We start from the raw sequence: 11,835 nt of genomic DNA, 5'->3' as shown, positions 1-11,835 counted from the left end.
TGTTCTCTTCCCTCGGGTAAGTGAACAGTGAGAACTTTACCATCTCCATCTCCAGTGCTCCCACACCCAAAAGGCAAAAAGTATTCCAAAGTGGGGCACTAAAAATCTTTCCAGGGGAAAACTCAGAAATGAGCTCTGTGATATGCTCCCTGCTCACTAGGAGAAAACATTGTTCCAGTTTCTTCCTTTGTACCTACTAGAGTGCTTTTCTGATTATGAAAGGGGCCCATCTCATTTCCAGTGGTTAGCCAACCCTCCTCCCATGTTCCATATGTCTGTCTGTTTCTATGTGATCTGAACTGTTGAGACTTGGTTTATGTTTCTCAAGCCTCTAAGAGTTAAGAACAAGGTTACCCAGATCCTGAGAGGTAAAAATTTATTGATTTCTATATCAGCATGTTATGATATGGTCACGCCTGCTCATACAGCTGACTTCTTAGAGCCAAAAGAGAATTTTTTTTTCCTTTTAAAAATACATTTGTTCAGCAGGAAAAAACATTTTAAAAACAAGCATTTTCATATTAAGTGGAAATTAAAAACAATGGCTTTCCCCCCGCCAACTCATGAGGAATAGGGCTGGTCAGCAATAGATCTCTGAGTGCTTTCAATTTGTTTTCAGGCCTCTTTCCCCAGCCTGTTCCTTGTCTTCCACAGAAAGTAGTTCCAGGGGAAAAAGAAATTAGAATCTCACCAAAACAGCAGCCTACATACAGATAGAAAAATAAGAGGTAGACACAACTGTAACGATTTAACTCATTTGGTAGACTGTGCAGGATATTTTAATATTTAAATTTTTCAGTGGGATCAAATAAGGTCTACAAATACCTAAACAATTGATGTTTTAAATGCCAACATCTTAGAGATGCCTATACCACAGTTTACTTAGTTTTGAGAAATGAAAAGTATAAAGCTGACTTTAGAAATATGCAAGCTTCCCATGTATTTCAGTAAACGTTTTCTGTCACATTCTTCAAAATCAAAAGTTCGCTGTGTAGGACTGACATTAATGCTTTTCCTACCCTTTAAAGCCCTTGCCAGGGTCAGTGATAGGAATTTCCTGAGTTCAGCAAGTAGATTAACTATGAGAAGTTTATTCAACACTAATAGTTAAGAAAAAAAGGATGGGGCAGTGGTGTGCTGGATACAGCCCCTACTGATTCCCAAGACCCAGTGGTCACATTTTAGAATTTTGCCTGCAGTTGTTAAGCATTGGTTACTGAAATTGAATCATATAAATTTACAATTAATGTCAAAGCTAAAAGTGGTTTTGGCTTAATGAGTCCAATATGTACCATGGTAAGAAACAGTTTTAACGGTAGATCACATATCAGATTGAATGACAATAAATTTATTGGGAAATGAGTTAGATTAGGACAGTCTGCCATTTTTCAAATCATGGTTGAAAGACAATCAATCATAGGTTGGCTGTAGGAGTTGAGCAAAGAGCAATTAAGTATCCTTTTAAAAAAGCATTTTAGTTCTTTCCTGAGCAACTAAGTATACTGTGAGAATCAACTGGTTATATGGGATTTACAATAAAGTATTTATATCTTATTATTTGTTAATTGTGTTATATGTTCTTGCTATCAGCAAAATTTATAACAAACATGTATAGTTGAACACATAATTTTTTCCCAGAAGAGTGGACTGCTAAACATTTACCAGCACACCACTGGATTGGAAGAATGGGGAGAAAGGGGGAAATATTTTTAAGCCAAAGAAGGAAGTCTGATGTTTTTTCATTTGGTTTTTCAGTTTGCCTTCAGCATCCAACTGCCACAGTATGCTTTAAGTACATGTCTGCAGATATTAATGCCCAAATAGCTCTGGTAAAACACACATGCCCCATCCCCACTGCTAAGAATTAAAAGCACTTTACTTGAAAAAAATCAACTTTATTTTTTCTAGGTTTAAAAAAAATAGAACCAGCTATTAATTTTTGTTGAGAAAATGCTTCTTTTGGTGTTCACATCTAAATTTCTGAAAAGGTGATCTGGTTACTAAAATCATCCCAAATGCATTCATAAACCAGATCCACGTGTGACCAGCCCTTTACAAAAATTAATTACAGTTGCCACAGCCTTTACATTCATTCTCATTACACGTTACAACATGCAGATAACACAAAGAAAGGTCAACAAGCTGAAGTAAACATTACAGCATCAGGAAAATGAAAACCCATCTGTATAAAATAAATACAATTTTGTAATAACTGTAAAGAAAATGAAAGCACTTAATAAAAATAATGGCAGTTGAAAGTATAACTGTCTCATCACCCAATCATAAAATAAGTTACTGTAAAATGCATAGACTCCTTACACGTAAAGAATTTGTGCATCACAGTCATGTGTTCAACAGTTTTACACAATAAAAATAAAGCCATTCAAGATATGTGTGCATACTTTGCAACTAGAATACACTTAAAAAACGTTTGCTCTTTAAACTATCTTAAAAAAATACTAAATGTAAAAACCCTCAGATGGAAATTTTGCAGAAAAACCCATATTTTATCTTCCATATGGCTACAGTCACCCTTCCCCAACATTTCAGCACCCTCAGCTTATTCCCAGGGTCCAGTTCCTAATTGTTGGGGATTGGTGCAAAATGATTACAATAAAGCACCAACCAATGACTGCTCCAGAGAATACCCAGCCCCTCTGTGATCTGGAAATCTCTAACTTAGATGGTTTTGGTCCCAAACATATTAGTCTCTATCCTTCCTACTACCCACTGCTGCTTTTGAGTTTGTCCTTCATGTTAACAGATATAAGGCTCATAGCACTGCAGAGCCAAAAAAACATAACAAACCATTTTTATCCATCCTCTGTGGACCAGAGCTGAACACACTCATAATGGTAACTCTGGAGTGAAGTCCTGTGTAATGACTTCAAAAAAAGAACAAAGAAAACAATTAACTCTTCCTACTCAGTAGTGCAAATAAAACATTTTCTTTTCAAATATAAAAATAATCCAAGAAGACTATCCATGATTAAAGGCTACTCTCTATGATTAACCAGGTCCAACTAGTTCAGAAGAGTCTTTAAGGAAGTGATTGTCAAAAAACACTCAGACAAATTCACAAGAAGTGGGCAACATGAGCAAAGAATGAAGAGGCTTCTTAACATGAATCCAAGACAGCAACACTAGAATAATGTTCCCAGGTTCAAATTTGGTGATTTCAGATTTCATTTTCATAAAAAGGCTTGAGAACAATGCCAATACTGCCAATTCTTGATTATTCAGGGATGCTTTTCTAGCCCATAGATTATTCAGGCTTCTGTATTTCCTCTTCTTGATAGCTGCCTGTCTTTCTGTATCATTTCACTACGCATTAACACAGTCATAAATATATAGGCAAAAACCCCCTAAGAAACTTAAATCATTTAATTAGTAAGCATCCCTAGAAAAAAAATAAGTCTGATGAGAATAAGAATTCAAACTCCTAAATAAAAGTAATTTTTGATTTACCCATCATTTATTACCAGATTATCTATCCAGAAAGTAATTAATCTAGTAATCCTTCCTTTATAGTGGAAAGTTAAGGATTGGTTGTCATATTAAAGACCAATAAGATAGATGTGAACTCATAGCTATCTTCTTTTTTAATATACTTTTGGAATTCTCAGTGAATTTGTTTGCTTACCCAAAATATTATTTTCCGTTCTGTCATTTTTCTTTATCTTCCATTACTTACAGGTTTCTCTGCAATTTAAGTATCGTTCACCACCAATAATTGTTTCTGAAGTTAAGGGTGACCTGCTGGCTTGGTCACTTTTGTAGTGACTGGACCTGCCTGTGGCCAAGCAGATGCTCCATCACTGTAACTCATCAATACCAAGATTCCAGCAATGGATTCTCAACCTTGTCTGCTGTGGGAATCTAGGCAGTCTAGCCAAGACCAAGAAGAGCTGAGCTTCTACAAGCTACTGATATAAAACTGGCATAGTTTTATCTTCTTTCCTCTTGACAAAATATATATACTTTAAATGTCCTTTCATCTCTCTTCACAAAGTACAAATTAGGAATCTTTCTTCAGTTTTGTACAGTGGCATATTGCTGCTTCCCCAGATTGCCATATAAGAATACTGATTCTCTCTTTACCTTCTCTAGTGCAAGCAGGAGAACTCCAGTTACTGATAAGCACTACCAATGCTTTCAAACATAGTTTGCAAACAGAAGAGAGAGAAAATGTTAAAGAATCAAAGAAGGATAGGGCAGATCAAATACACATCTATTTACAACTCACAGAAATATTTTTCAAAATTAACTCACGTATCTATTGGCATTTGTCACCCTGGAGACTGTGAAAATGACACTGCACTTGAAAAGTAAAGCATCTTATAGGATAGTTTAATGTGCACAGTATATTTAACAATATCATGTTCCTTTGGAGCACAGTGATGGCAACAGTGGCCCTCAGCCACATTTATGTATGCATCTTTGCAGTTATTTTTGGATAGGAGAACTGGTCACTCTGCCCTGTGGCTTGCTGTAGCAATGAGGAAAAGGCCTATCAGCTAGGACTGTGCATGCTGTATTTGACAGTGAGAAACTTCTCCCCCAGATGGTTGACTAATCCCTCAAGTGAACAATTTCATTTCATCCAGTAATTTAGTAGTGCTTGCTGGGCCTCAAACGGAAGCATCATTAAGCTTCTATTGGGCTTTCTGTCATCACCCATACCTCTAAATTGAGATTCATTTCATTTATTCGCTGTCACTGTAGAACACATAATGAAATGCTTAGATTTCAAAAAAATTGCATTTTATAACAACCAGTCCCCAAACCACATTAACACTGTCTTCTGCATTTTACCAGTAGTAGTATAATATTCAGTGAGGTATTTCAGTTAATGCATCATTCTCTTTCACATATGCACTGAGTTATCCTAAAGATGAAGCTGCTGTGGGCTTTTATTTGGTGTTGCTTTACCTTTCCCACATAACTGGGGAAAATTCACATCTTTTCTGTTTTTTTGGTTTATTTAAAAATAGAAAACAGCAATCTTTTTTTGTTTTATAGCCTACTTCTCAAAATTGTTATTTGTGTGATTAGTGACAACAGGGGAATCTACAATGCTCATGTCACAGTAAACTACCACTGACTTACTAGGATCTTAATAGTCTTACAATCCCAAACAAAAACTCTACTCATCTCACTGATGCAGTACCAGCACTTTTGGAGAAGGGTGTAGTTCTCTTATGAGGTAAATTGTACAAACATCACAACAAATTTCTAAAAAATGTTTTCTAGAAATAGAAACTTGACTTTACCCTCTTCAAAAGCAACTGGAGGCCGGGCATGGTGGCTCATGCCTGCAATCCCAGCACTTTGGGAAGCCGAGGCGGGCGGATCACCTGAGGTCAGGAGTTTGAGGCCAGCCTGGCCAACATGGTGAAACCCCATCTCTACTAAAAATACAAAAATTAGCCGAGCATGATGGTGGGTGCCTGTAGTCCCAGCTACTTGGGAGGCTGAAGCAGGAGAATCGCTCGAACCCGGGAGGCAGAGATTGCAGTGTGCTGAGATTATGCCACTGCACTACAGCCTGGGTGACAGAGTAACACCTGTCTAAAAAAAAAGAAAAAAGAAAAAGCAACTGGAAGAGATTGGGGGGGAGCCTTTTATGCTGGTCTCTTTTCCTAATTACACTCACCCTGACAGGGGCAGCTCCTTGATGTAATGATTCAACAGACTACTGTCTGCACAGGACCTAGGGGCGCCACATGAGAACCTGTAACCATTATAAGCCACTAGCTCTTATTTTTCTATAAACTAGCCTATTTCCCCTTAAACTGATCATTTAAATGTTCTATATTAATTTGTTTTAATCATCCCCAAATGCATTTAGTGCCAATGTCAAAATGGAAAAAATAAAGCCTCTGAGCTGCAATAGAGGCATCACGTCAGGGTGGTGTCCAGGGCAGGATGGCGCTGGAGAGCATCGGCAGGCAAATAAACACACAGAGACAAGACAGTTCTCGAGAACCTCACACACTGCTATGCTCCCATTTGTTTTCAGGCCATATTACTAATCCTTTGCTATATCTGCATCTCAAAAAAGTGCATTTTGCAAAATTATCAATTTATGATATGCCTCGATACAAAATGAGCAATCAGATAAGGAAAAGCACGAGTGTACGTAAACACAGTGTTGGACCGAGCTAGCCTCTGTAAAGAACACATCCAGTACCAGAAGGGGTCCAGTGGACACTGCTTTTCCCCCACAGAGAATGCCAACAATGTACCTCAGTTAGCTGTTGAAGACTGGAGTTTGTTACTGCAAACGACAGGGAAAGAGTTCTTCACGAGGTGCCAACTAGCTCCCCTCAAGTTTACTGAGTTGGTGGAAATGTAGGCGTTCTAGAGAACTGCCCTAATATAGGCTACAGCTGAGAGGGATGAATATAACTTTCTGAGCTTCAACTAAATTGTTAAGTATAACTGGTGGCAACCGAATTTCTCTCAGATAGTCTTCTAGGATGATTTTATGATTTCCTCTTCTCCAAATGTGATGTTTGCTTAAATATGTGATAGTGTGTATCTTTTTAAAACATGTTCTTAAAATATATTAGCAGGTCATTATATTACTAATCCTCATTTTGGTAGAGTTTTAAAATATCCCAAAAGGGGATAAATATTAATCCATCCATTGAATTTCTTTTGCTTTTTTTTAAATATATTCTGATTTGCACATGTAAAATAATGCACAGTTATGAAAGAAAGTCTGAACTCCTATGGTGACCTTGACAAGTCCATGTCAATTCCTAAAACAGGCAATGGTAAAAATACTGAATGATGTTGTACCACATATAGCCTGACAAAAATGCAAAAGACTGTATGAGAAATATCCACATGTTGCTGAGGGTCATCTCCCTGGAAACAGCTTCCTTATGGCCCTTGGAAGGTGGAAAAGCTCCTAAAAGACAAGATAGAAATATTAGTTTGTTTTACTGTAATGGTAGGTCTCCTGGAATAAAAGTTGAATATTAGCTTAACTAGAGTTGTACATGTTAAAGCACCTTCAGTGACTTTCCAGTCCCCCAGGGGAGAGATTTTATTTGAAATACAATGTCCGTACTACCTAGCCCCTTCTTGCCTCTGAGCCTTTGCCTTTTCTCTGCCTGCAATCCTCTCCTCCTCCACTTAGTGAATAGCTGGCTCATGTGCATCCTTTCCATATCAGAAAAGATACTCCCCCTCCCATCTCTTGTTTATTTCCCTCCTGGAACTTTTCCCAATTGGTCATGATCCCGATTCTCTTTCTTTCTGCAGACTTGTTTGCCATGTCTCCCACTGGAATATAATCTGCATGAGAGCAGACACTCTAGTTGCCTTGTATCTGCTGGATCCCTAGAGATTCCCACAGTGATCAGGATCCAGGATTATGTGAGATTGACATGAAATAATTTCTGAAATAGCATACTTTATGCTAATTCCTCTATTTACAAATTTTTTGTCAAAAAAAGTAGTTGTATAACACTGACATTATTTTCAAAAGGCAATATGCTTTATGAAATATATCTTAATAATAAAAGAAATACAAAGTAAACAGATGTCTTTAAATTCGTTTCTGGAAAGGAATGCTAGATCACTTCATAGAGCAATATTACCTAAGGTCATCTTAATAACACTCTTCAGCATTTCAAATAGTCTTTGTCCTTGCTGATAATCCCCAGGGTAAGCTGATCCATGAGGGGATTTGCTTCTCACAGACAATTTACAGAGTGCATTTTCAAGTTTCAAGATCTAATATGCAAACAGCTTTCTTTAAAAGAGGCTTCCATTACTGTTGCTATAGTTTAGCAACTATTTAAAGGTTACTGTGTACCTGTTTCATAAAAATGTGATAAGAGGTCTTCTTTTTCAACGAACCGTTGATAGAGCCAAGTGGTAAGGTCATCAGTCTCCAGGGGTACATCTTTAATTGGAAAGATCCTATTAAGGGTTAGAAGAAAAGAACAAAAACTATTTTAATTCAGAGGTCAAAATCATTCAGAACCACAACTTATGATGAAAAGCTGAATAAAATTGTGTTATCATCTTTTGCTTTAACAAGGGTTGGTTTCTTCGACTTTTCAGGTATCTTGGTTATTAAAACTTGTTGATTACACAACAGAGTTCATTTATGCATTAATTCAAACATTTACTAGTCTACTATGTTTAGGTCCAGTGTTAGATGCTGAAAACATACTATTAAATTACCTTATATCTATGAATAACTACAGAGAATAATAACTATGTCTTCCCATGTTTGTGGGTTTAAGTAGAAATGGTATTTAGAACAGATGAAGTTTTAAAATGCAGTTAAATCAGGATGTTCAGTCATTTAGTTAAATGTCAGGCAATGTTCTTTTGGTGGGAAAGTCTGAGAAGCACAGAGACTCTGCCCAAATTGGTAATATCAGTAGTATCAGAGATACTGCTTTCATGAATAGTGGTAACTTTTACCGGTTGGGAGTGGCTACCGGAACACTATTCTCAAGATCCAAGACCATGTCCTGACTCACCAGGAAACACGATTGTGATTAGTGATACCCATGGACTGAGAGGGGACAGGCAGCATGAGGACTATGTATTTGCTGACCTTGAAAAATAGTTTTATTGTTTTCCAATATAGTGGGGGATTTTATTTTGTCCCCTTTATCAAAGGTATAAAGGCACACGGTTTAAAAAGTCAGCAAAAAATGTATTTGTATGAAAAATGGGGGTCCTGTCCCTCTTCCCTTCATTTCTGCCCTCCCCAGAATTGATTATCACCTCTTTTAGCTGATTATCTTGGCATGTATCACCATGTCTCTTCTGTTTTAGGCCTTCTCTACTGACTTCCCACTATGGAAGATGAGGATGAAGTTCTTTCCTCTTCCTATTCCCATAACATATGCACATTCTTCCCATCTTCCCAATACAGTTGTAATTTCAGTTAGCTCAGTATTAGGCACTTATATTAATATAATCATGTAAATATATTCATTGCTAAGCCACAGAGTAAATCATGGCTACTTTTCTTTTCTTTACCAATTTTTATTTTCCCTGGATTGAGCAATTACGTATCATTTTTCATTTGCTTAATTTTCCATGTACATGTAACAAATTCAACCATAAGCTCTCAGGCAATTGTCTATAATCAATGCTCTAAATCCGGTCTGTAAGCTTTTTTTTAAAGGGCCAGACAGAAAATATTCTACGCTTTGCAGGTATAAAAATAAATACAATTTAAAAGCTATTGGAATCCCTAAAACACTTTAAATCTTGAGAGAGATGTGACCTTGATCTGAGTCACGTAGCATGTAGTCGCAACTTCTGCTTCTTATAGATTAATTCTCCTCCTCATTGTTCTTGTTCTGTAAATGACTAGGAGACACCAGAGACCAGACCTCCTGCCCTTCTAATCTCTGACCTTTGTTAGAGATTAACTACCTCCTTTATTGTCCTATACCTAACTCAGACCAGATGGTACAAAAGACCCCACGACGGTTACACCTTCGGTGTGGAATGCTAAATATACCTTTCTGGAAAGAAAAAGACCACCTTGCCCAATCAGATCACTGTAACTATGCATTAAACCTTATGTAGAAAGGTGTTGAAATTTTGTTAAGCTTCCCTAAACCTTGCCTATATAAACAACCCCAAACTTCTACACTTTGGAATACTGACTTCCAATTTTTGGAATCTGTGCTTCCTGGGTGGCTGTCCTCAAGCTTTGTGCCTAATAATCTCTACATTTGACATATTTCTTGAATCTTCTTAAAGTTGACACAGGCTATACTATCTCTGTTACAACTACTCAATTCTACCTTTGTAGTATGAAAGCAGCCAGAGACAATGTATAAATAATATACAGTAGCTGCGTTCAAATAAAATTTTATTTAAAAAACAGGCAGTGGGCAGGCAGACCTGTGGTCTAAATCTTTCTCCTAAGCAATCCCCTTGCATCAGACATTCTTTCAATTTCATCTTCATAAAGAAATTTCACCCAGATGCTGCCTATAGTCTCACATTAGGAGGTCCCTTCACCATTGTCCTGGTGAGTCCCTGCACTCCTAAATCGAATAGAATGTTAACTATACCTCATGTCTTTCTCTTTCACTGATTACTTTTGATGAGGACATCCCTTTAGCAGTTTCTTGAGAAAGAGTACTTGAAATCTTGGATGTCTGCCAGTGTCTTTTTTCTGTCCTCAAACTTGGTTGATAGTTTGGCTAGATATAGGATTCAAGGTTAAAAACCATTTTCTTCCATCTCTTATCTCTCTGACCTCCTTTCTGGAAGATTTCTTATTTAACTTCTAAATGTTTTATGGAGTTTTTATTTCCTTTATTGTACTTTATTTTTGTTTTTTTTTTTGCTTTTTTCCTTTTTATAAATGAATAAATTGCTGACACTCAGGTCTTTTTCATTTTCAAAGAGCTCTTATTGTTCTGAGTCTTTTTTATAGTATGCTATTATTGTTTTATTGCTACAATATCTTATGTTTATAATAAGTTTTTAAAATTATAATGGAAATTTTTAAACATTCACAAGAGGACAGAAAAAGGTTAAGGAGCCCCCATGTACTATTAGGAATATTCTAGAAACAGACCTTGCCCTGTGTAGCCTGGTCCTCCATGTCGCCTTCTTGTGTTTGCTTTAGTCTTTGTTTTTCAAGAGTTCAGGTCCATTAGATTACCAGTTACCTGACATTCTTTGTTGTTCCATCACATTTACAGATGTGGGACTGAACGGCTGATTGAAAGCTCTCAGCTTACAAGTGGAGTCTGTTGCCTGTTACCCTCACTGAGGATTGTCTTGGCTGGGCCATTTAAATTGGTCTCTTCTCTTAAACTCATCCCATTCCCCAAAGAAAGATCCTCTGACTTCCTGCTTAGAGAGTGAAGGCCCAATTGCTAGCTTTCCGGTAGTCAGTGAAATAAGAGGGCTGGGAATCTTAGCACTCAGCACACTGACATCACTTCGCCATGCTGTTTTCATTATGAGACCTCTGCCTCAGCTGTATCTGTTGTTCCTCAGTCCACAGAGCCCCGATTTCCCTCTCCAGAGTAAGCCTCCAATGTTTGCCAGGGTAGGGAAAAATAATTACCCAGCTGTGGGATATAGGGTAGGCGTTGGGGGATCTCCACTCTTCAACCAGTCTTCCCAAGTTTAGTAGCGCTTTCAACCTCATTTCCACAGGTGCTGATGCTGCCAGACATTTGGAAGTTCTGTGGTATAAGGTTGGCTCCTGGCTTTCCCACAGCTGGCTTGGGCTTCTGTTACGTTATTTACTGCTCGTTCTTTTTTCCAACTTCCCAACTTTTGCTGCCATTGTCTTTCAGGCTGTTTTCCTCATCCTTGTGGGTTTACACCTTTAAAAACCCATGTGGTGTTATTTTATGGGGGTTTTAGGAGAGCAGGAAGTAAACAGGAGTCCAATCTACTATGTCTTTTGAAAAGTTCACCTGTTATTTCTGAAAGATCTAAGATTTGCTATCTTTGGCCAGGGCCTACCACTTGTCATTCTTAAAGGGGCCTCTGTTGCTATTTTGAGTTTAGGCAAAATGAGTGTTAGTTCCTTACTAGGGATTTGAAAATTATAATGATGCATACCATTATAAAAACATTTTAGGCCAGGTGCGGTGGCTCACACCTGTAATCCCAGCACTTTGGGAGGCTGAGGTGGATGGATCACAAGGTCTGGAGCTCAAGACCAGCCTGGTCAAGATGGTGAAACCCCGTCTCTACTAAAAATAAAAAAATTAGCCGGGCGTGGTGGCAGGCGCCTGTAATCCCAGCTACTAGGTAGGCTGAGGCAGAGAACTGCTTGAACCCGGGAGGCGGAGGTTGCAGTGAGCCGAG

General features: G+C 37.8%; 1 protein-coding gene across 5 annotated transcripts in view; it reads right to left on the bottom strand.

Annotated features, from left to right (window-relative positions):
- Positions 1-359: 359 nt before the first annotated feature.
- LPGAT1 (lysophosphatidylglycerol acyltransferase 1) overlaps positions 360-11,835 on the bottom strand; it is a 93,002-nt gene continuing 81,526 nt past the window's right edge. For all 5 annotated transcript variants that reach the window (XM_055233737.2, XM_055233736.2, XM_063613162.1 and 2 more), the window contains 2 exons: positions 7,832-7,938; positions 360-6,919 (listed from right to left, as the gene is read on the bottom strand). In XM_055233737.2, coding sequence (XP_055089712.1) covers positions 6,768-6,919; positions 7,832-7,938 — 259 coding nt within the window. In that variant the 3' untranslated portion in view covers positions 360-6,767. The remainder of the gene's footprint in view (positions 6,920-7,831; positions 7,939-11,835) is intronic.

The sequence above is a fragment of the Symphalangus syndactylus genome, chromosome 19 (genome assembly GCF_028878055.3).
Source record: "Symphalangus syndactylus isolate Jambi chromosome 19, NHGRI_mSymSyn1-v2.1_pri, whole genome shotgun sequence".
Lineage (NCBI taxonomy): Eukaryota > Metazoa > Chordata > Mammalia > Primates > Hylobatidae > Symphalangus > Symphalangus syndactylus.
This window is presented reverse-complemented; position numbering and strand designations above follow the sequence as displayed.